The sequence below is a fragment of the Acinonyx jubatus genome, chromosome A1 (genome assembly GCF_027475565.1).
Source record: "Acinonyx jubatus isolate Ajub_Pintada_27869175 chromosome A1, VMU_Ajub_asm_v1.0, whole genome shotgun sequence".
Classification (NCBI taxonomy): Eukaryota; Metazoa; Chordata; class Mammalia; order Carnivora; family Felidae; genus Acinonyx; species Acinonyx jubatus.
This window is the reverse complement of record NC_069380.1, coordinates 154,510,969-154,537,398: the sequence shown is the minus strand read 5'-3', so window position 1 is coordinate 154,537,398 and position 26,430 is coordinate 154,510,969. Positions and strand designations below refer to the sequence as shown.

Genomic DNA, 26,430 nt, shown 5'->3' with positions numbered 1-26,430 from the left:
AACAAAGTAGGTATTGAGGGAACATACCTCAACATACTAAAGGTCACTTATGAAAAACCTACAGCTAACATCATCCCTAATAGTGAAAAACTGAGAGCTTTCCCCCTAAAGTCAGGAACAAGACAAGGATGTCCACTATCACTACTTTTATTCAATATAATACTGGAAGTCCTAGTAACAGCAATCAGACAAGAAAAAGAAATAAAAGGCATCCAAATTGGTAAGGAAGAAGTACAACTTTCACTATTTACAGATGATGATGGGATACTATATATAGACAATGTTAGGGGTGCCTGGGTGGCTCAGTCAATTAAGCAACCAACTTTGGCTCCCGTCATAATATCATGGTTCTTGAGTTCAAGCCCTTCATCGGGCTCTGTACTGACAGCTCACAGCCTGAAGCCTGCTTCGGATTCTGTGTCTCCCTCTCTCTCTGCCCCTCCCCTGCTCACGTTCTGTCTCTCTCTTTCTCAAAAATAAATGTAAAAACAAAAAAAAGAAAAAAAGAAAAAAGAAAAAAGAAAATGTTAAAGACTCCACCAAGAAACTATAAGAAATGATAAATGAATTCAGTCAAGTTGTAGGATACAAAATCAATATATAGAAATCTGTTTTATTTCTGTACACTAGTAGTGAAGTAGCAGAAAGAAAAAATTAGGCAACCATTCCATCCACAATTGCACCAAGAAGTATAAAATACATAGCAATAAACTCAACCAAGGAAGTGAAAGAATTGTTCTTTGAAAACTATAAAACACTGATGAGAGATACTGAAGGTGATACAAAGAAAAAGCAAGATATTCCAGGCTCATGTGCTGGGAGAACCAATATTGTTAAAATGCCCACACTATTCAAATTAATCTAAAGATTTAACGCAATCCCTACCAAAATATCAACAGCATTTTTTACAGAGACAGAACAAGTAATACTAAAATAGAACCACAAAAGGCCCCAGTAGTCAAAGAAATCTTAAGAAGAATAAAACTGGGGGTGCCTAGGTAGTTCAGTTGGTCAAGTGTCTGACTTCAGCTCAGGTCATGATCTTGCGGTTCTTGAGTTCGAGCCCCATGTTGGGCTCGGTGCTGACACCTCTGAGCCTGGAGCCTGCTTCAGATTCTGTGTCTCCCTCTCTGTCTGTCCACCTCCCACTCACAATCTGTCTCTCAAAAATTAGTAAACATTAAAAAAAATAAATTAAAAAAAAAGAAAAGAATGAAACTAGAGGTATCACAATCGCCGATTTCAAGATATAGTACAAAGCTGTAGTAATCAAAAACCATATGTACTGGCACAAAAAGAGACACACAGATCCATGGAATAGAAGAGAAAACCCAGAAAGAACCCCACAATTATGTGGTCAATTAATCCATGGCAAAGAAGATTAAGAATATATAAGAAAAAAAGACAGTCTTTTCAACACATGGTGTTGGGAAAACTGGACAGACAGCTACATGCTAAAGAATAAAACTGGACCACTTTCTTACACCACATACAAAAATAAACTCAAAATGGATGAAAGACCTAAATGTGAGACCTGAAACCATAAAATCCCTAGAAGAAAACACAGGCAGCAATCTTTTTGACATCAGCCGCAGAAACATTTTTCTAGCTATGTCCCCTAAAGCACGGAAAATAAAAGCAAAATTAAACTACTGGAACTGTACCAAAATAAAATGCTTGGATCTAGCAAAAGAAACCATCAACAAAACAAAAAGACAGCCTACTGAATGGGAGAAGATATCTGCAAACGATATATCTGATAAGGGGTTACTAGCCAAAATATATAAAGAACTTCCACAATGCAACACCCCCAAAAAACAAATAATCTAATTAAAAATGGGCAGAAGATATGAACAGACATTTCTCCAAAGAAGACTTCCAGATGGCCAACAGACACTTGAGAAGATGCTTGACATCACTCATCGTTAGGGAAATGCAAATCAAAACCACCATGTTATCACCTCACACCTATGAGAAAGGCCAAAATCAAAAACTCAAGAAAAAAACAAGTGTTGGCAAGGATGTGGAGAAAAAGGAACCCTTGTACAGTTGGTGTTAATGCAAGCTGGTGAAGCCACTTTGGGAAATAGTATGGAGGTTCCTCGAAAAATTAAAAATAGATATAACCATATGATTCAATAATTCTGCTCCTGGGTATTTGCCCAAAGGAAGGAAATAAAAACACTAATTGGAAAAGATATATGCATTGTGTTTACTGCAGCATTATCTACAATAGTCAGTGTATGGAAGCAACCCAAGTATCCATCCAGAGATGAATCAATTTCTTTACAATGGAGTATTACTCAGCCATAAAACAAAAAAAACAAAAACTCTTGCCATTTTCAACAACATGGATGGATCCACATGGTATAATGTTAAATGAAAAAAGTAAGTCAGAGAAAGCCAAATACCACATGATCTAACTCATATGTGGAATTTAAGAAACAAAATAAATGAATAAATAAACAGACAAAATAAATCAAACTCTTAGATACAGAGAACAAACTGGTGGATGTCAGAAGGGAGGTGGATGGGTAGGTAGATGGCCAAAATAGGTATTGGGAATTAAAGAGTACACTCACCATTATGAGCACCGAGTAATGTAAAGAATTGTTGAATTGTTATACTGTATGTCTGAAACTAATATAACACTGTGTGTTAACTATACCTGAATTAAAAAAAAAAAAAGCCTTAGAAAAACTGGGCATCTACTCTTGAAAAAGTCAGAAGCTGAAGTGAGTGACAAACAACTTAGAGGAAAGGGCAAGAATTATGAAGTGGCATCTGAGTTATAAGTTGAAGTATAATTAGGAATTGGCTAGATATTCATGGGGTTCAGGAATAGAGGTATATTTAGGCAGAGAAAACATAAGAGCAAAGGGATAGGAAATGAAAAATAGTTTAGTTACTGAGCACATTTGGGAAAATAATGAAGATGAGAATAGAGCCATATACAGCAGCTAAATCACAAAAGGTCTTACATGTTTTGCTAAGGAATTCCAATAGTCTCTTATAGGTGATGTGTCAATTAATGGAGAACTTATCTGGGAAATGACAACATTACTTTGGTAAGAATATACTCAGGTACTTTGGAAGATAAAGGGCAAAAAGTAGAATCAAGATCAATAAAGCAGGTATTGCAATAGTTTACATATGAAGCCATGAGGGCTTTTAAATAATGACAATAACAGTAAAGATGCAGATTTGTAAATACATAACCCATATATCTTCACATTTTATACAAATGCTGGACTAGTACTGGTGCTTTAGAATTGTATTTATATCTCAGTCACCTTCAAAAGTGAAGGAACTGGCGCCTGGGTGGCTCAGTTGGTTGAGCACCCAACTTCTTGAGTTTTGCTCAGATCATGATCTCAAGGTTCGTGAATTCCACCTTCTGCAGAGCTCTGAGCTGACAGCAGGGAACCTGCTTACAATTCTTTCTCCCTCTCTCTGTGCCCTTCCTCTGCTCACGTGTGTGCCTATGCTCTCTCTCAAAAATAAACAATCATTTTTTTTTTTTTTTAAATGAAGGAACTGCTTTTTTATTTACCTTTTTATCCCCAGATAAAAAAAAGATATCCCCTATATGTTGCACAGTGCCTGGCTCCCAATAAGTACTCAATAAACACTTGTTGAAAGAATTAACAAAAAGCATGCTAGCCAGGTGATTAGTTCACTTCCAATATATCACAACCTTTATACCTTTATATAATCTCAAAGATATAATCTTTATAATCTCAAAGAGATAATCAAAGGTCTGGCCTTTGCCTAGCTAGTCAAGCATCCTTTCTCTCACCATGATGGAGTGTCCTAAAACTGAACACTTGGATAAGGAAGTACTTTCCAAACAAAAGCAGGCTACCAGATACAGGGAGCTATCTGAGAAGAAAAAAAAAAAAAAAAGAAACAAAAACAAACAAAAAAAACCTTCATGGTTTGGTACAAAGAAAGAGAATTAAAAAGGATTTCCAGAGAAACATCTTCAAGACAAAAAGAAGAATCTAGGAAGAAAACATGCAGAGACACAAAAGGAATGACTCTTTAGGGAACACTAATTTGTTTCAAAATTCAGATTTCTAGCTAAAAAAACCCCAAAAAACACTGTAAGAGAGAATATATACAGATACCAATGTTTACACTTTTGATGACCAAAATTTGATCATCTCCATATTCAATAAATTTTAATTAGATTTTAAAACAATATACACACATATAATTTTGTTAAAAAAATCAAAACAAATAATGATTTGCTTTTCCTATTTCATTAAACTTTTCTTTTGTAAAGAAACTAAATGACAAATATGACCAATCTAGACTTGACATTTTTGTGAGTTTTATAAGAAATACAACAAACATATTATACACACACATAAACTTTTTCTAACATGAAATGTACTTCTTTCATTTTTGTCTAAAACATATATAGCAAAATGAGATAAAATTAAGCATCCTCACATGTCAAATTCCTTACCTGATAAGCACTTCTATGAGAGACCATGCTCCTTTCATACAAGTTGGACACTGAAACAGCTCTAAGTAATATCTTGACATGGCTGGGGACTTCCAAGGAGGATGTAGGTGAAGAAGAGCAGACAATATATGAAAGTATCGGCCAGAAAATGTATCTATGTTATCCTATTGTTTAAAAATAAACAAACAAGTAAAACGCTACAGCTAAAAATTCACTTTAACTGTTCCTCTAGCCTAAAACTGTAATAACCATGACCTAACTTTCTTCCCAAATAGATGTATTTGGAAGTTATTATATTTAACTAGTTAAACACTGCAACTGAGAAAGACACACATTCTAAATACGTTTCTATACATTAGGTAATCCCAGCTATTGACACTAACTTATATGAAATGTCCACTCTACTTTTCATGATTATAGTGAGATTAAGAGTGCCCAAATGTGGCCTGAGAGGAATTAAAGGTAAAAAGCTTTTCATGCAATATGCTTAGTTATCACCAACATTAGTCTGACATAGCTTAGGTAGGTTTGTTATTTCTTCAAATTGGCACTATGATGAAGAACATAATTAGAAAGCTACCTCTGAGAAGCTGTTCTTACTGGTATTCACAGTTTAAGGAATGTGTTTATTGTCTGCATATACTATGAATAAAATGATTATCACTGTACAAATGGCTTTCCTGATCATTGTTATCAGATTTTTATGTTACTTTACCGCCACAGAAAAAATCAGATAAATTTTTCCTAAGAGAAAATTATCTTAGAGATTCTAAGAAAGTAAATTAGATCACTCAAAGTAGTACCTAGAAAATAGTTTAAAAGTACCTAGAAAATAGTTTAAAAGTAAAAAGAAATGGGCCGCGATCTCAAGTCTTGGACTCGCTGGGATGCACCAGAGAGATCTAACACCCAGTCCTTATATAGTCTTTATGAGAAACCAACCTTGTGCCTGCAGGAGATCCATGTTCCCACCTGGACACATGTGGGAAACCAGGCCTCCACAAAAGTGCTGCCTCCTAGCTCAACAATGGGATTATCTAAAAGGAAACATGAGGGAGGTAGTAGCCCTCTCTTCCCTCTGCACCTTCTTCTGCATCACCTAGCCTAAAGTTGTACCGTCCTCCACCAGAGTAGCAGAATATACTTCTCCCATCCCAAACCAGCATCTGAAGGATTGCAGAATGACTCAAGTTCCTTAGTGCATTTGTAAAACAGCTCACCCAGTGAAGACAATGAAGATTACTGACAATGCTGCTCTGCTTTTTCTGACATCCTGTACCAGGTAAATCGTGTTTTTAAATCTTATGCTATAATCAGCATAATTTCACCTCTTGAATTTGGATGAGTTCCTGGGACATAACCAAGATCAGGCTGTGGACATCTAAGAGTGAAGGCCAAGGCCTGGATCTTGGTGAACTCACCAAGACAAATCACTCCTGTGAGATGCTCCTGTAGCAGCCAATCAATGCTCTCTTTTGTGCCACCAAGTCCTTGCTGTGTAATTTTGAATTCCTACAAATTAATTAAGGTCCCATTTTGTCTCCCATTGCTGTGTTAGTTCTATGGGACTAATAGTAAATTGTGAATTTTTAGGAAATGTTTTGTAATAACTCCAAATACAAAATATACGAAAAAAAAGGTAATATATGGCTACAGCATTTCTTATTAAAATGAGGGAGGGGCACCTAGGTGGCTTAGTTGGTTGAGCGACCAACTCTGGATGCTCAGGTCATGATCTCGCAATTGATGCGTTCAAGCCCCACACTGCCTTGCTGTTGTCAGTGCGGAGTCCACTTCATATCTTCTGTCCCTCTCTCTCCGCCCTCTCCCCCACTTGTTCTCTCTCAAAAATAAAACATTTAAAAACAAATATATTTTAAAAATGAGGGGAAAATACTGAAAAGACAAACTGTAAATACATAAAAAATGAGAATGTCCGTATTTTAACATTCTCTGAAAGATTATAAACCCCTAGGACTACTCTTACCTGCAGAATGTTCTCTAGGAGAGCATGAAGAAGGCATACAGGGGGGATATAATGTGCCTGTAATGAGGAAAGCTCTTCAATTGCCTCTTTAAAAAACTGTCCTTCTATGAGACTTTCAATTAAATTTAATACACCTCTGGGAAATTCAGCGTTTTTAGCCTAAAAAAAAAAAAGATTCAAGAACTCAAAAGAGAGAAAAATTTGGGGAGCAAATTAAATTAGTAAGGAGACTTAATTTTCCTATCTGTAAAATGAAGACAATTCCTGCCCTCATGACTTCACAGGATTGTTACGTGGTTCAAAAAGATTATTTATATGAATGTGTTTTATAACTATAAGGTACTACAAAAATATACATTATTAATTGATTTACTTATTATTCTCTGTTGCCTTAAATAGTAAGAGGAAATACAACCACTAAAGGAAAACTTTAAAAGGCATTTCCAAAGTATGGTTGATAATGAGGAGACCTCAGAACTAAAACTACACATAGTTCTTTAGGTGCAAAATTATTTTTTGGTTTTCTTTAAGCTTACAAGCAAACTACATCTATTAAGATATACTAAAGAGATTAAGATGTCACCAAGCACAATCAATGTTTGCAAACAGTTACAATTGCTATTGTGTCACAGAATCACTCTGAAGATGCACATTAATATAACTCTAAGAGTTGAATGACCCCTTGGTCAAAATATAACTACAATGAAATACTGTGAAAGACTACATGAGATAAATTGTAAAGCAATGAATAATATAAAGGAAATATGTACTTTGATAAACATTAAATTGAAAATTTAATATGGAAGTAGTAATCATAAAAGCTGGGAAATGTGAGAACAGGGGTATATAACTCATCCATGATGAGCACAAGGTAAGTTTTTAATTCTCATTATCAGTTTTTATTACCATATACAATTTTTTCAAAGCTTTAATTGAATATTACTTTTTTTTCCATTACTGATTAGAGAACGTACATTTCACATTTGATGGCAAGCTTTGCTACACAGACAACACATTCCTTTGTATCAAAATAACTAACAATGACAAAACACAAAGTTTATTTTTTGCCCCCATCACCACACTGCTCCAAGCCCCTTACCTCAATATTGTACACTGGTTGTTTATCTATTCTAATGCAGCTGTATCTGATAGCCTACAAAATAGCAACCATATTACCAAAATTAATAATTTTTTTTTCAGATAGAACAATACATTATAGTGTATAAAAAAATAAAACCTTGGGGAAACTTACAGAACAGACTCAGAAGCATATTAATAGCTATAATTGATCTGGAACATGCTCTATTTTCTCTTTCTAAACTAAAATAACTTAAAAATTAAAGTCATATTCGCTCTGAAGAACTGAAGAGGTCCACTGTCCTTAGTATTTTAATAATTAGAAATACAAATGGGAAGAACATTTTGTATAAAAGTCCAGAGAATAAAAAATATAGTCATGTTTTCTATACAATAACCATCTTCCTCCACTGTTCTAAAATATCTATAATTGTATATTGGTTTCAAAGATTAGACTGGAAAAACATTTGCAACCAACATAAAAAGAGATAATAATCTGATTATATAATGAGTTTTAGATACAATGATATAAAATAACCTAACGGAAAACTGAAAAAGAATCTAAGTACGCAGGTGACAGAACAGAAATACACAAATGGTAAGTGAAGGTATAAAATATGCTCAAACTTGCTATTACCAGAAGAAATACAAATTAAAACAATGATAAAGCTTTGGCTTCCAACTAGGATGTAGAAGTGAAAAGCCATAAGCCTCTGGGTAAGTGAACAGGAAAAAAAAATCTTTACTCCTGAAGAAGTACAAGAAAAGATCAGGGTCCCAGATCATTAGCAATCTCCTACCACTGGGGGCAGGGCAAGATCACTGAGAAAGCCCTTTCCCCCAAACTCTCAAGAGCTGCCTAAAACTGAGGCTGACCCAGAACAAAGGCCATTATCCAGCCGTCGTCCTCTAATATCAGGCTAGCAAGCATTACTGCACCAAGATACAGCAGTTTATAAACACCCAATTTATCTCTAGCGTCAGTGAGCTATAAATGGCAGAGAATTCAGCTTACTTACTAAATGTCCAAATACATTACTGTTCATAACAAAGGAATAAACTGAGAAAATTTTAAGATACGTTAAATATAATAATGAGTCATTACTATTATTATATTTTGGCTACACCAAAGGAGGACATGAAACTAGAGAAAATTTTAGTACGGCAAGTTCTACCTGAGCTCTATATATGTGCTTCCTTAGGTCATTTTTTATTTCAACAATATCCACATCTGTCCTGACATCCTTGGGATTTGATTCTTTGGCACCATCAGCAAAAATGGAATTCTTCATTTCTTTCTGCATACACATAAAAGTACTTTAGACAGTGTACTAAAGCAATTTCACCACAAATCTAAGTATCATAATGAACAAAAGAATACAAAAACAACTCATTCATGCAGCATTAATCTCAACAAAGACCTTTACGATCATATTTCATAAAAATTACAGAATGAAATAGAGTTTAAAGTAGCAAACATTTTAATTTGCAGAGTTTTACCTATTCCTAATCTTTCCTGGAATCTCTCCTCCACCTCCTTTTTGTTGCCACGGTCACACATAATATGATTCATTATTTGTCTACCTTTATCATTTTTCTCAAGATTTTTCTGAATATAGTATGTAAACATGCTATAGTTTACATTAATTTGTACCCTAGAAAAATTAACTCAAGAGGGATCCCATTCAAAAGACAAGCCATCTTATGAAAAATAATGTGTATTATACCAGGGAAGAGAAAGACAAAAACTAACATTTAGATTAGGAATGTATTACCCAAACTACATACATATGTAGTCTCAAGGTATTTTTCATAGGAATTTTAGGAACTTTTTTAGAAATTTTAGCTTCTTTTTTCAGAAACTGTTTCTTTTTCTTTTTTGTGACTGGCAAAAAAGAATGCATTTTAAAATCCTGGCTATTAATTCAAATTTCTTTGTGTATGCATGTAAAAATACTTTCCTTATAAACCAAAGTTAATTATAACATTAGTTATAAATATCACACCAGACCAACTGAAGACAATTTTTTTCCATAAGATGTGCAGGTTATATTTGACACAGCAAGCAATATTAAAAATAAGATTCTATGTCTAGATTTTATTATAGAAGAAACAGAAAAAATGAACTGTTTAGCTGAGCTTACAAAGTTTTACCTCATCTCTATATATGTGCTTTCTTGAGGTACTTCTAATTTTGTTACGTTCAATGTCTTTCCTGGAATCTCTTTCATTTCCCTTTTTGCGTTTTTTCCTCAAAGTATAACTCCTTTGAACATCTTCATCCTTTTTCTTAATTTCCTTCTATAAGTATGTAGACCACAATTAAATCTCAATATGAATGATATGTATTACAAAATCCAAACAAACTCAAGAGTCTGACTTCTTTTTGTTTTAAAATTTTTTTAACATTTATTCATTTTTTGAGAGACAGAAAGAGAGCGCAAGCAGGGGAGGGGCAGAGAGTGGAAGACACAGAATCCAAGCAGACTCCAGGCTCTGAGTTGTCAGCACAGAGCCCGGGGGTGGGACTCAAACTCACGAACTGGCAGATCATGACCTGAGCCGAAGTCGGATGCTTAACCGACTGAGCCACCCACAGGCCCCTCAAGAGTCTGTCTTCTAACACAAGTATACCCTGTTAAAAACATAATAGTTTTATACAAGAGGAAATCTCATCCATTGTTAAAGTGGGTATACATTAGTAAAACATTTTAGAAAACAGTTGGGCATTACCTACTACAGTTAAATATGCAGTCCTTACTACACAGCAAATCCACTCCATGGAATATATCCTAAACTAGAGAAACTCCTGAACACGTGTGCCAAGAGTCATGTAAGAAAATGTTCACACTGTTCATGGCACAACCGTTCATAACTGCAAATACAAACCAATCAAACACACACCAAGAAAATGAAACCCAAAAATTTACTTATATGAATGAATAAAATGGATAAAAGATAAAGTTGTGAGGGGTGCCTGGGTGGGTCAGCTGGTTGAGCGTCTGACTCTTTCATATTGGTTCAGGTTGTGATCTCACAGTGGTGGGATTGAGCCCCACATTGGGCTTCGGGCTCCTCAATGAGTATGGAGCCTCCTTGGGATTCTCTCTCTCCGTCTCTTTCTACCCCTTCCCCACTTGCAGGTGCTTTCTCTCAAAAACAAACAATAAAAAAAATTCTTAAAAAAAAAAAAAAGAGTTGTGAATCAATTAAACATTATATGCACCACAACAAAAAAGTCACAGAAGGCTATCAATACCATAAATTATAAATACACAGCTGGCAAAAGTGTAATGAAAAACAAGAAAATAACACAAATGCCAAGATAGAGGTCATCTGTGGGTATGAGGGAGAAAAAGAGGACACAGTTTAGAAATGACACAAAGCAGGATCTTACAAAACTGGTAATGCTCTTATTTCTTAACCTAGCTGATGCATAGATAGCAGTCACTTTTGCAAACTTTTAGAATTGTATACAAATGCCTTATAAACATTTTAATAATGCAATTACGAAGAAGCAATTTTATGAATATCATTACATTTGGTAAATTTAGAAAAGAGTTGTAAAATATAAATTATTTTTCATTTAGAAGATCTTACCTGACTTCCATACGTGCACCTTCCTAAGGCATCTCTCATTTTAACAAATTTCAAATCTTTATTGGAATCTCTGAATTTTTCTTTTTTGTGATGGCCAGTCAAAAGAGAACTAACGTTAACATCTTCATCATGATTTTGCTTTTCTTTCTATGTGCATGTAAGAATACTTTAGTTAGACTGTGGATGCAATATAGCCTCAACCAATGCAAGTCACAATAGAAACACCTACTCAGGAAGGCAGGTTTTCTGTAACATACATATGAGATTAACTATGGCAAAGAGCCTTGTGAATTGTATTACGTCTTAGTTATATTTGGATGAAGCAGAGAAATACACATTTTTAGTTCAGAAAGGTTTATACTGTGTTGACATATACATTTCATATAGGTACTTTTATTAACTTAGTCTTTCTTGGAATCTTTCTTCCCCTCTCCCCACCATTTATCATGTGACCAGTCAAAACACTATTAGGTTATTTATCTCCATTATTTTATTTTTCCAAATATTTGTAAAAATAATTTTAGACTAGAGATCAAATAGAAACTTGCCATTATTAGGCATATCAAATAAAAACACCTCAAAAAAATCTTTTTATAGAACATAGGTTTAATAATAAACAGAGTAAGAAGTATTAAAACCATATTGCTTATATTCATTTTACAAAGTTATACACGCATTCTAAATTATATATATTCATTATATTAGTTACGGGCATATAAGGATTCAACAATTCTATACATTACACAGTGCTCATCATGGTAAGTGTACTCTTTAACAAAGTTCACCTATTTCACCCATCCTGTCACCCACCTCCCCTCTGATAATCACCAGTTCTCTATATTTAAGAGTCTGCTTTTTGTACAAAGAAACTTATTTTTAAAAATAGAAATTTCTACCTGAATTTTAAATCCAATATAAATTGATGTCTTTTTCTTAATTTCCCTATCTTTCACAAAATCTCCATTTGATTTTTTCCATGTTAAATAAAAACTAAGTTTATTTTAGTAAGTCCATTTTATTTTATTTTTTTTTAATTTTTTTTTTAACGTTTATTTATTTTTGAGACAGAGCATGAATGGGGGAGGGGCAGAGAGAGAGGGAGACACAGAATGGGAAGCAGGCTCCAGGCTCTGAGCCATCAGCCCAGAGCCCGACGCGGGGCCCGAACTCACGGACTGCGAGATCGTGACCTGAGATGAAGTCGGACGCTTAACCGACTGAGCCACACAGGTGCCCCAGTAACTCCATTTTAAATTCCTTTCTATATGTCAAAATTTTTATACGGTGGTTTATAATGCATTTTTCATAGACTGACTCAAAAAGCCTCTTATTAAGACCATGTACATGTAGTCATAGAAAGCAGCCTTATAAATCACATAAATATCAATTATACTTTGGAAAAGCCAGAAAAAATTGCATTAATATTTTAATCTGTTGTAAAGTTTTATCTAATCTCTCCATATATAATTTAAGGCACTGTTCATTTTATGAAGTTCCAAATACTACTTCAAATGCTCTTTGTAAAATTTCTGATGCAGTAAAAGATGCACTGAAAACAAAATTTTAATTTCTTTCTCGTCACATTTAAAAACAGTTTAGGTTAAGTAATAATTACTAGGTATAGAACTTGGTACATCAACTAAAGAGTCTGTTTTATAAAACACAGTATGAAACTGAGCATACTTAAACATTAGCTATTCTAGGATAAAACTAATAATGCCTTTTTTTGGTTGCTGCTATTTGAAAAATATTACATGAGAGCCACATACATGCTTCCTTAAGGTACATTTCATTGCTCCAAGTTCAAAGTACTTCCTGTTTGTTTTCCTTAATCAAAACAGAATTCATTTGTATCATTAAAAAAATTTTGTTCTGTATGCAGCATAATACTAGACTTCAGATCATGAATTATGAATACACATATTGCTGACAGATAAGAGTCCTTTATAAGAAACACATCCATATTAAAAATACAGGGGAATTTTAAGTAATTCTCATGTGCTGAGAACACACTACATACTAGGAACTGTGTGTTTCTATATGCATATATGCATTATTTCAATAAGAGTCTGAAGAGACATAGGGCAGTATCTTGGTAAGCTCAAATCACACACAATAAAACATAGAGCTGGGTTCAAATACTAGCTCTGATTCCAAAATTTGTGTTATTTCTACATTGCTCTATTGCATCTCAAACAATTACATAAGAACCAGAAATATACATTTTTGGCCCGTAAAGTTTTACCTGGGTTCTATGCGTGGTCTCTTTTAAGGCACCTTTCATTTCAAGAAATCCCCTATCCTTCCAGAAATCTTTGTTTTTTTCCTGATTGCTATGTTTATTCCAAACAGAATTGGTCTGGGAATCTTCATCATTCTGAATTTCTCTCTGTACGTATATATAAATGGTTCAGACAATCAGTTAAGTATAATTTCAACATTATGTACTTTTTTATGTTAACCAAATGTATCTATAATTGCAAAATCCTTTAGTTAATAGGTAAAATGCATTCTCCTATATCAGAAGTTATTACCAATAAATTCTTTCCAGAAAAAAAAAAACAAACTTCAAAACAAAGGTCCTAATAAAGTGATTTCTATGTATCTCCAAAAAATGTAATGCTTTGTTGGTCTAGCAACAATTAATCCTTTTTATGAATAATCATGAAAAGAAATATTTTATCTCATTCCTGACCAAGTTAAAGGTATAATATAGATAGAAACGTTTCAGATTATAGATTACATGCCAGATAATTTTTCAGCTTTTTACTGGTAAGACTTCTCATCGGAAAGTCTACTACATACAAAGAGGAAAAGAGGCTTAATAGATGAATTCACAGCTCCTATTTTACTTGAACAGAGATAAACAATCATTTTTACCTAACTCTATCTCAAATATTTAAAATTTCTTGCCAAGAAATCCAAACTGAATTCATAAACCACCTACCAATAATGTTAAAGACATTTGCATATGTACCTATACATAGAATTCTAAAAGTTTAGTGGGGTAAAGAGAAGGAAGCAAAGATGAGTTCCTAACAGATCCCACAATGCCCTTACAGAAGAGTATGCAGAGATTAACTACCTTTACACTGAGACTAAAGAATCACTGTCCTCTTAAAAAACAATTATGATAGAAATTGAAATGGGTAAGGCCTATGGTATCATCTTCGGTTCCCTTTCACTTGTACTGGGATTCCTGTGTACACAGACGGTCCTTTAAACAGGCTGCAATCTTCCAATCAGAGAAGAATTCCTGGGAGTACCTGATGGACATCTTTCAGTTATTCAGGAAGGTAAAAACGAAAACTATGAAAAAGGAATGCCTTTCTTCCTTCCTATTCCTGGCATGAAAGAAAGAAGTACTCTGAATGTACAAGCACACCTTGAAGTGGGATGAAAGTAAATATCTGGCTTTAAATTTTACCTGGTTGACAATGGGAGGATAAATCCTCAAGCCCAGATCATCAAAAAATGTCTAAAATACAGAATGAATTAATCCCACATGGATTCCAGTAAAACAGAATACTCAACAGAACATTCCACTATCATTAACAACTAGCAAGAACATACTGTTTTCTAATCCTGAATATATTTACTTATGTATCTGTTTCAGATGTTATACACTGATCTGTGAATTAAGATTTATAATGCAGGTACTCTACATAAATTAAACAATTAAAAATCATAACCTGATAAACCACGGCATATACAAGATTTTTAAAATCATCTATATTTTTATAGAGCTAAACAAATGATCAACGTATAATTTTCTCCAAACCACCAATACTCTAACTGGCTACTTTAATGAAATATATAGGAATTATTTATCTGTACATATTCATTTCTTAATTCTTTTTATAAATATTCCTTTAGTGCCAACTATGTACCAGGCATTGTGTTAAGTGTTTGTCTCCTATATGACCTAGGCAAAAAGGGTTATATCTAGTCTCTTTTATATAGTATAATGCTATGTTCCAGATAGATGACCCAAAGCCTACTTATTCAATAAATTATTCTATTATCTAGGAGGAGAGCAGCATAGTGTGCACTAACAGTTGGCCTGACTTCTGATTCAGTATTTGATGGGGTGTACTGTTTGGCACTTAGGTATGGATACACTCTGGTCTTCAAGTCTTATTATTTGATTCAGCCATGGCATTTACCACACAACGTGAATGACTTCATGAGAAGACATGAAGAATCAGAGAGGTCAAGTAGAGAAAGAGTGCTCTACATGGTTCTTAACTATTATTTATACTCTGATTCTTAACTGATGTCTCAAGATCTTATGATTGACTACTGGTTCTAGTACTGTTTACAGAATTAAGTATTTTTAATACCCAGAAAGAGACCAGGTGAATATCAAGGAAATCTATTAATACCCAAAATGAGTAAAGGAAAGGGAGTTCAAGAAAAGTTTTTTTACTGAGTGCTTGACTCTAAATTTTTGGTCTGACACATGCCAGTTGTAGGAGCATGGAAAAATAATTTAACATGACTCTACCTCATTTCACCAACTATAAAATGAGGCTATAATACGTAGACACAGGAACATGAGGTTTAAAATAAGATTAAGGGTATACAGGGGTGCCTGGCTGTCTCAGTCAGAAGGGCATTTGACTCTTGATACTGGGATCATGAGTTAGAGCCCATGATGTATGGAGACTACAGGAAGGAAAGAAGGGAGGGAAGGAAGAATAAATAATGCTTAGCACAGAGCCTGGCACATAATAATCATTCAATAAATATTAGTCCAGAGTAACATTTTTAATAGTTTTCACAACAACCAAAAGGAGAAAGTATGAACTTTGATGCACAAAAAAAGAAATTCAGTCTCAGGTTAAATTACTTTCCTACCGTCAGAAAACTAATTAACTATACATCTGGGTCACAAATTAGTTGATCTGCCACAAAAAGTGTATGTTTTTTCTATTGTTCCTGTTATATTTCTCTAAGACTTTGTGTGGTTCACTTTTTACTTTCTTTCTTAGGCTGATAGTCAAAAGAAGTTTTAAGTATTCCTAAATATCTTCTCTTTTTTCGTGAGGCCTTCTTTGGGCCAAACAATTGAGATACATTAGACACCTGTTTCTCTAAATACCTATCCCTTGTACTTAAATTTGCCAACGTACAATACACACTATACACTAAATGTAATTAACAGTTTCCATGTACTGTTTTCACCACTAACTAAATAGTAAGCACCTTGAAGTCTGGCACGTGGTCTTATTTATTTTCCCTACTCCTCAGCACAGTGCCTGGTACATTAAAATTCTTCAATAAGGATCTGTAAGCCTCAACTAAATAAACAGATCCCTGATTCTGTTACTCAGGAGCTTTCCAAATAAGTATAAGTAGGTTAAACAAAACGTTTTTGTTTTTTTTTTTAAAAAACAATTGGTTGTAACTTTCAACTCATTTTACACGGCAACTCTCAGAGGAGACTTCAGAATCCAACTAATGAGGAATGTGATAAGCTATATGACAAAGTGGTAGAAGAAGATACTACAATGAAGGTAACTATTTTCTGATCATAAGTGATCACAAAATGCCTTCCTTATTTGGAATAAATGGCTATGAACTCCCAGCTGCCTAATCTAGAACTTATAAAACAATATATTCTAAAAATAAATCTAAGTTATAGATTATTTGCTACTTTTACTTGGTATACTATTGCTGCCTTGTAATATTTCAACAACTGAATCTGAATGCTGTCATATTACTGCAGTAAAATAAGACTAAGACTATGGATAAAGCATATTAAATTTTACACTTTATTCATTTCTTTCCATAGAAAAAAATTTATATACTTTTACCAAACTAGTTAAGAATGGCTTTCACTCTATTAACAGTAAAGGCTACCATTAAACTATTCAGATAGGTAGATCAGATAGGATGCTTTTGGCTGCATGTAATAGAAAACCAATTCAAAGTAATATAAATAACACATCGTGTTTTACAGCACAGAATGGTAATGTGGTCCAGGGCCAAGACAGGTTTTAGTGTTGACTGATCTAGTAACTCAAGTATCTCTGTAAGGATCCACATTGTTTGTATACTTTGCTATCTACAAGGCTGGTTTATTCCTAAGGTTACCTCTCCTCATGGTCAAAAATTGGCTGCTAGTAATAATTTAGGTTACATTATTCCATGTTCACATTTAGCAGGAGCCAGGAAGCCAGTGGTGGTCTTTTCAGAAGAATGAAGAAACTTCCCAGAAACTCTTACATACCACTCTTCATGTCTCATGGATCAAAACTGGCTCACATGCCCATTCCAAGAACCATCATTATTAAGGACGATGAGATCATCCATAGTGCAAGCAGATCCATCCCTTGAACTAAGGTCAAATTTCCAATCTACATTGCTGCTACTCAGTAGGGAAAGGTAATTCTAGAGTAATATATTACATCTACTCTTGGAAGACTCAGAGATATTTCATAATTTCTCTGTTTACCTAATAAAACTAAGAACCCATGTGCCAAGCTTTATACAAGATGACTTGGATATAATCATGGAAAAGTCAGACATCATCTTGATGACATGGTTCTTCTGGTTTAGATGGGGAAAACAGACATTAACCAAGTAATCAGCCAGCTGATTAATTACAAATGTGGTAAGAACTATAAAGCAAAATAATGCTATGAGAACAATTATAGGTGAACCTATTTTAGCAAAGGGTAAGGGAGGCTTCCTTGAAGAGGCATCATTCTAACTGCAACTTGAATGATGAATGGACAGAAGGCACGCAGGCACAGGGAGTGAGAGAATACCGGGGAAGGCTTTTTCAGGCAGAAGGAAGTTTTGTTATTGATAGCTGAGTGCAGAAAAGTAGAGCAGGATATGCCTTAAAGGCAGGACTGACAAGGATTCTGTGGGGAACTTTTAAGCCATTGTTACAAGTTTAGGACTTTATCCTAAAGGCAATGGAAAGCCACTGGAGGGTTAAACAGGACAGTGACAGAATTAGAGTTGTTTTAGAGCATTTTGGCTGCTCCTTCTGAAGGAAGAATGGACTAGGAAAAGGTTAAGAGTAATCAGTAGATTAGCAAGAGTTAAAAGGTAGAGTAAAAAGATGAATAATTAAGAGTCTATTCCAGGAGGGCAGGGGAAAGAGGATGAACTCAATATGATGTTAATATAGGAAGAAAAAAGCACAGTGATTCAAGTGGTATTTAAGATAATAAAATCAATAGGATTTGGTGATGGACAAGATGTGGGGAATCAGGGAAAGGAAGGTTTCAAGGGTGATTCCCAGGTCTCTAATATAAATTATTAGGTAAAAGGTTATAGCATTTATTGAGATGTTAACATGCAAGGAGCCAGTTTTTCCTAGAAGATCAAAGTGTAGTTTTTAGACACACTGAGGTTTCTCTTTTACCTTGAGTGACCCTTCTTAAAAACTCTTATCTCCAGACAATTCCTTCTAGGACTGTTCCAATTCAAACAACTTAAGAAGTGGTATTTGCACAAAGTGGGAAGAGGGAGGCAGAGGAATAGGACAGAACAGTATTTCTAAATCCTTAGAAATAGCTTCCTCCTTTCCCATGGGAAAATTACAAATTCTTACGTGATACTACATGATACTGCTATTTGATTTATACTGACATTAAAATGCTAAAATTGTTTTGTAGTAAACATCACTAAAGCACTGAAAATTAAAAGACTCAATAACACAAATTTAAATTTAACAAGCAAGGTTCTTTCACATTTATCAGAAATATTCTCAAATATTTAAAAAACTGAGAGCTATAGCCTTTAAGAATATGTCATTTTAATTATAGCCGACCCTTGAACAATGTGGAGATTAGGGGCAAGAACACCTCCTGCCAAAGTTCAAACTCCACATATAACTTTCAGCCCCCCAAAGACTTAATAGCCTCTGTTGACCAGACACTGTACCAATATGTAGCTGAGTAACATATTATTTTATATTTTGTATGTATTATGTACTATATTCTTGTAACAAAGCTAAAGAAAAAAAATGTTAAAATCATAAATAAAATACACTTATAGTACTCAACTTACTGAAAAATCTGTTTATAAAGTGGATCTGTGCAGTTCAAGGGTCAAATGTATTTCTAATCATTGTATTTTTAAAATTCAGAACATAATTTTTAACATATTTCACAATATCAATATTTTATAAAATAAACACTCAAAAATGTTTACCATTTATTTTGCTTACCTCTAAAAGAAAATCCCCTAGATACTGAATTGGATAAAATGGAGCTTTAAAGTTGTCTTTTTCTTGCTCAGCCTTGATTCTTGCATTACTGGCAATCACATGAGTTATTTCACTTGGTGAGCTTTTTGGTAAAATAACATTTGCTTTTCCAGCCTCCAGAACTCTAAATAAAAATGTAAATAGTAATAGAAAGTATTTTTTTAAAGTATATTCAGTCACATCATCTAAATCAATTACTTCCTTAGAGTAGGAGTAGAACTTTCTGAAAGAATTAAGTGCCCGTGGGCTATGTGAGTGTCATGGAGAATAAGTACTATAGTGATTTCTTAAATTATAAGTTGTACAAAGATGTTGAAGAAATCATGATATTCTTTTTGCTTATCCATTTCTTGATATGGGAAATATTTTTAAGAATCAAGAATACTGACTTTATTCCCTAAGGAAAAGTCACCTCCTTAAGTCCAAAGAATAATGAAAGAAGTTTAGGGATGTAGCTACCTCAGAAGGCAACATACCTCCAAGGAAATCATTCTAAACCACTAAAAAGGAACTACAGTTGCCAGCATTCTTTTAAAAAATTAGTTTTTTATTAACTTTTAACATCCCCAAAGTTTCATGAAAGTTCTACTTGTGTCCAGGATATAGAAAGCCACAAGAGAACACTGTTATTACCTAACAATAAGAAAAAGCCAAATAATCTACAGAACCTTTAACCTTTCACGAACCTATCAGAGAACTGAGGTAACAAGCCAACCAAGAAACTTAAATTTCCTTAAGAGTGATAATAATAAGCCCCTTTGTGAAGAGAATGGACAGTCAAAACTATTTCATTTTGCCAGGGTGCTAGAGAGAAGTAGCTGTCATAAAAGTAGTAAGAATCAGATAAAATTCTAACAAATTTAAGAGTCAAGTGCAAGTACCATGACAATTTATAATATTTGGGAGTAAGTGACTCAAGCAAAGTCTGCAGTCAGTTGCAAGCTCTTTGCCATAGGCCTCTATTAAGCATTTATGAAAAAGAATTAGGGCAGATACCAATGGGAGTCCCTACTCGTAGCACAGGTGGCTCAGTGGGGATTGGCTGCCATCAAGAGATAGACCTAAAACGAGGTCCACTTCCCTGGATTCTTCTCTCATATGAGGTAACATCTTAAGTCATGTGGTTAAGGTAAGAAGTCTTATACTTTCAGAACCCAGGAAAAGATGCACAGCTTCTGTTGGGAGAGTGTAAGTAAAACCCATGCGCCTTTCGGAAAGGAACAGGAAAATCTCCTGCTGCACAACCCAAAAAATAATTCACTATTTCTAGATAAGAAACAGAAACAAAAGCCATTTGTCCCTGCAGAAGGGACAGAAAAAAATGCCAGCCAAACCTAGGTTCCTGCATCAATAGAAAGCAAAGATCTAATACTGGGACATAGGCTAGAAATTCTCTGTTGTCAAAACCCTAACAACACATACAAGGCAGAATTTCTCTGCCATGAGGGACTGAGACACAAATATTAACAAAGTCCCAACCTCAGAGACCAAGAACACAAAGAATGCTTAAAACTGAAGCATATCCAGGGGTGCCTGGGTGGCTCAGTCGATTAAGTGTCTGAGTCTTGATTTCAGCTCAGATCTTGATCTTGGCGTCATGAGTTCAAGCCCCACATTGGGCTCCAAGCTGGGCATGGAGCCTACTTTAAAAAAAAAAAGAAAAAGAAAAAGACTGAAGTCTTTCTAGCAGAACCAAAAACACATCCACTCTTACCCCCAACCAGCTAGATATTAGTAACAAGCAAGACAGGAAGACAATGATGACAGAGTCCTTCTGTGACCTTGCAATGCAGGGACTATTGAAAGCTGAAAGTGAGAAACATTGATTAAAACCCCTCCAGCAACCCAGGTCCCATGCCAAGGACAAAGAAACTGTATTCCATCTACTGCTGGAGTAATCAGAAAGGATGCATTGAAGTAACTATAGCATTAACAAAACCCAGTGCCTGCTCAACGATTGACAAGATTAACTACCCATACTAACTACTTTCCAGAAAAAGTAAGCCCATTGTTGGATAGAAGTATTTACCTCAGCCCCTATTGTACTGTGATATCTAAACATGCAATAAAAAAGACATACACAAAAAGCAAGAAAAACAAACCACTGTCAAGAGACAAAGCAATATAAAGCACAGAGAGATGATTCACTTGTTGAAATTACCAGAAAGTGACTTTAAAATAACTATGACTGTGGGGAGCCTGGGTGGCTCAGTGGGTTAATAAGCCTCTGACTTCGGTTCAGGTCATGATCTCACGGTTCATGAGTTTGAGCCCCACGTCCGGCTCTGTGCTGACAGCTTGGAGCCTGGAGCCTGCTTCAGATTCTGTGTTTCCCTCTCTCTCTGTGCCTCCTATGCTCACGTTCTACGTCTCTCTCTCAAAAATAAATAAAAATTTAAAAAAAAACAACACTAAAATAACTATGACTGAAATGTTATACAATGGATAAAGTGATCAAATTGCATTAAGAGATTAGGAACTGTGCATAGGGAACATTAAAAATGGTAGAGGGGAACCTGGGTGGCTCAGTTGGTTAAGCGACTGACTCTTGATGTCAGCTCAGGTCATGATCTCACGGTTTCTGAGATCCAGCCCAGGACCAGGCTCTGTGCTGACAGTGCGGGGCTTGCTTGGGCTTCTCTCTCTTCCTCTCTCTCTGCCCCTCCCCTATTCTCTCTCTCTCAAAATAAATAAATAAACAAACAAACAAAGAAAACAAAATAGTTTAAAAATGATCCATGATCCCAAGATCATGGAATCAAGGTTTGCCTCAATATCTGCACTGGGTGTGAAGCCTGTTTAGGATTCTCCCTCCTGCTCCTTCTGGCAGTTCCCCACTTGTGCAGGTGTATGCACATGCTCTCTCTCAAAAAAAAAAAAAAAAAAAAACTGATAGAAATAAAAGTTACTGTCAAAACAATAATCTTTTTGACAGGCTAATGAATAGATTGCAAACAAATGAAAAGGTAATGAACTTGATGATAGGTCAACAGAAATTATCCAACTGAAAACACAAAAATGGGAAAAAAAGTTAAAAACAAAACAGAACATGCATAAACTGTGGAAATGAATTAAATGGTCTTAAACAAAGGTAACAGAGTGCAAGAAAAAGAACCCAACAGAAGAATTTAAAACTTGGTGGCTGAGAATTTTCCGTAGTTAATAAAAGATAAAAAAAACTACATGTCCAAGAAGCTCAGAGAACCCCATGCAAATGACATAAATAATTAGAAAATAATACACACACACCCACACACACACACAAAAATTGCCAAAAAAAAGGTAATATATTTTTAAATTTTAATTTCCAATTGTTCATCACTAGAATATAAAAACACCATTAATTTTGTACAGTGACTTATTATCCCGTCATCTTGCTGAATTCACTAATTAGTTCTAACAGCTTTTCTGGGTAAATTATTTATTATAGGACCATACCTTTTAGAAATAACAACATTTTTATTTCTTTATATCTGACTCCATTCCTCTTATTCTCTTTGTCTTACTATATATATTGCCTAGTACCTGTAGCAAAATGCTGAAAAGAAATGGTCGGAGTGAGCATCCATTTCTTCATTCCTACTTAGGGAGGGAAAAAAATCCATGATATGTAGTTTATATATTTTTACAGTTGTCAGTTTTGCACATTGAAGACACAAAATTTTTAAACTATCTGAAGAATCTGCAATTATTAAAAATGGATACTACACTATGATGAAGTACAGTTTATCTCACGAATACAAATTTGGTTTAACATTTAAATTGGTCAGGGGAGGAGTTAAGATGGTGGTGTACTAGGCAGACCCTGGAAGTCTCGTCCCCGGAACACAGCTACATCAACATCACATCATTTTGAACACCTAGGAAATCAATCTGCGGATTAAGTGAAGATTCTATATAACATCAAGGAGAGAATGTGGCAGGTATGCGGTGCAGAGAGGGGAACGGGGAGAGAGAAAAGCCACAATGCTGCAGGAGGTGGGAGGCCTTTTCACACAGAGGAGAGAGAGTAGGTTGTTGGGTTTGCGCAAGAAAAGCACTCCTCCAAAACCACTGATGGGGGAATCAAGAGGAACTGACTATCCCAAGTTTCTGCAATAGTGGAGCTGAAATTCTGAATTTCTGGAAGTTTGTGCCATTCGCTGGAGTAGATCTGGGTGGGCAGCAGTGCTTCTGGGGAGAAAGACGGGAAGACTGGGAATGGACAGCATGATGGGGGGATCCCCTGGGTCACAATGGGAGAGAAAGTTCCGCTTCCTGGAGTACATTTGGAAGACTGTATATTGCCTCTACAAGGACAAAAGACCTGGCTGGCACCTTTAAGCAACCTTCCTATGACAGAGACAGAAGTGTGCACAGAAGGTGGTTAAAGTGCTCACAGCTTTTTGCTGTGCTTCTCTCTAACCTCCATGGGACTGCCCAGCCAAGGGACTACTTTCTGCAACAGAATGGCACCAGGCACATCACCACAAGGAGGAGCAAGTCCATGCCCTGTTGCGTCCTTTAAGATTTGGAGTTTTGGGGTGCCCAGGTGGCTCAGTTAAGCATCCGACTTCGTCTCAGATCGTGATCTCGCAGTCCGTGAGTTTAAGCCCCGTGTTGGGCTCTGTGCTGACAGCTCAGAGCCTGGATCCTGCTCCAGACTCTGTGACTCCCCCTCTCTCTCTGCCCCTTCTGAGCTCATGCTCTGTCTCTCTTTCTCAAAAATAATATTTAAAAATTTGTTTAATTAAAAAAAGTAAGAAGATTTGCAATTTTGAATCTCAGTTCTGTGCCAAAGATGAAACATAGGAGAGCTAGACGCTGGGCATGTCCACGGCCCAGGCATAGAAGGGTTGAGGGCAGGGATCTGATGGAAGCCTGGGACACAGAAGAGGAGAATGTACACTTGTGAGGGCTTCCTGAACAGCAGCAGGTGCAAGCTTTCCTTCCCAGGGACCAGAGAGCAGGTGAAGCCATCTTTTCCCACCCACCAGCATGGTCAGACTTCAGCAAGCAACATAGTGCTGCCAGTAGAGGCTGGAGCCACATACATCAAAACTCACTTTTCTGTGCCCTATAAGGAAATCTTTACAAGAGCCGGTCTGATTGTTAGACAGCACAGCTGGCCTCTCCCCCAAAGGACCAATAAAGGACCCCCACAAGCACCAAGTCTACTGATCATAGAGTGCTCCAAAGCGTCAGCTTCAGTTCTGGTGGAAATAAGATCAGGCTTTTTTTCTTTCTTTTCTTTTTGAATCAGGATTATAATTTCTTTGGTCATTTGTTTTTTGTTTGTTTCTTTCCTTTTCTCGTTTTTTTGGATTTTTTTTTTTTGCTTTCTTTTTCTGTGGAATCTGTTTTTTTTTTTTGTCCATTTTCTTTTTGTTTGTCCATTTTTGTTGTTGTTGTTATTGTTATTCTTTTTCCTGCTCTAGTTTTTGTAGAAGACTTTTCTTTCCTTTTTTTAATCAGGCTTATTATAACAAACGAATCAAAGCACACCTTGTTAATGGTCCAAACACTGCCCACTACAAGCAAAGAGGAACTCTGCAAAGGACTGACCTGGGGAAAAGAACAGCCAAATCACAATAGCAGAGTGCACAGGGCATATACCAGAAACACTTCTTAAAGCGCCAGGCCCTGGACAGTGTATATCCCCCTTCTTAATATAGCATTACACTCAGGAGCAGAAAACAAAACAAGTTTTTATATACCATGTAAAAGACAGAAACCTAGACAAAATGTTAAGACAGAAGAATTCTATTCCCAAGAAAGATCAGGAAGAAACTAAAACCAGGGATTTGCCTAAAACAGATATAAGTGATATACCTGAACAAGAATTTAGAACAATAGTGATAAGAACACTAGCTAGTTGAAAAAAATCATAGAAGACTCCAGAGATGGGGCGCCTGGGTGGCTCAGTCGGTTAAGCGGCCGACTTCAGCTCAGGTCATGATCTCGCGGTCCGTGAGTTCCAGCCCCGCGTCGGGCTCTGTGCTGACAGCTCAGAGCCTGGAGCCTGTTTCAGATTCTGTGTCTCCCTCTCTCTGACCCTCCTCCATTCATGCTCTGTCTCTGTCTCAAAAATAAATAAACGTTAAAAAAAAAAATTAAAAAAAAAAAAAAAAAAAAAAAAAGAAGACTCCAGAGAAACCCTTGCAGTAGAGATAAAAGACCTAAAAACTACTCAGGTCGAAATAAAAATGGTATAACTGAGATGCAAATCCTACTGGATATAATTACAATGAGAATGGAAGATGCAGAGAATCAGATAGGTAAATAGAAGATAAAATTATGGAAAAGAACCAAGCTAAAAAGGAGAGGTCAAGAAATAAGTGACTCTCTAAAATGCAGTAAGATTTGTATCATAGGAGTCCCAGAAGAAGAGCTGGAAAAAGGGATAGAAAGTTTATTTGACCAAATTATAGCTTAGAACTTCCATCATCTGGGGAAGAAAACAGGCATTATTCAAGTATAAGAGACAAAGAGAACTCCCCTTGAAATCAACAAAAACAGGTCAACACCAAAACATACATTATAGTGAAACTTAGAAAATAAAAAGATAAAGAGAGAACTCTGAAAGTAGCTAGGGACAAAAGGTCCTTAACAGACAAAGGTAGACACACATAAGGTGAGCAGCAGACCTATCCACAGAAGCTTGTCAAACCAGAAGGGAGTAGCATCATACACATAACATGCTAAAGGGGAAAAATATGCAGCCAAAAGAATACTTTATCCAGCAACGATATCATTGAGAATAGAAGGAGAGATAAGGAGTTTCTAAGACAAGCAAAAACTAAAGTTCTTGAACACTAAACCAGCTCTGCAAGGATTATTAAAGGGGACCCTTGGAGCGGGAAAGAGACCAAAAGCAACAAAGACTAGAAAGGAACAGAGACAATCTATAGGCACAGTGACTTTACAGGGAATACAAAAGCACTAAATTCATATCTATCAATAATTATTCTGAATATAAATGGACTCAATTCTCCAATCAAAAGACACAGCATATCAGAATGGACAAAAACAACAAGACCCAACTATATGCGCTTACAAGAGACTTATTTTACACCCAAAGGC

At 35.5% G+C, this 26,430-nt stretch overlaps 1 protein-coding gene across 5 annotated transcripts in view; it reads right to left on the bottom strand.

Moving 5' to 3' along the window:
• SLF1 (SMC5-SMC6 complex localization factor 1) overlaps positions 1-26,430 on the bottom strand; it is an 80,981-nt gene that overhangs the window by 36,287 nt on the left and 18,264 nt on the right. For 3 of the 5 annotated variants that reach the window (XM_015065339.3, XM_053223369.1, XM_027037932.2), the window contains exons 5-12: positions 19,330-19,492; positions 13,384-13,527; positions 11,139-11,285; positions 9,693-9,839; positions 8,714-8,836; positions 7,561-7,614; positions 6,462-6,620; positions 4,475-4,638 (exon numbers count right to left, since the gene is read on the bottom strand). In XM_015065339.3, the coding sequence (XP_014920825.1) occupies positions 4,475-4,638; positions 6,462-6,620; positions 7,561-7,614; positions 8,714-8,836; positions 9,693-9,839; positions 11,139-11,285; positions 13,384-13,527; positions 19,330-19,492 (1,101 nt within the window). The remainder of the gene's footprint in view (positions 1-4,474; positions 4,639-6,461; positions 6,621-7,560; positions 7,615-8,713; positions 8,837-9,692; positions 9,840-11,138; positions 11,286-13,383; positions 13,528-19,329; positions 19,493-26,430) is intronic. The other 2 variants (XM_053223565.1, XM_027037947.2) reach the window with 2 other exon arrangements.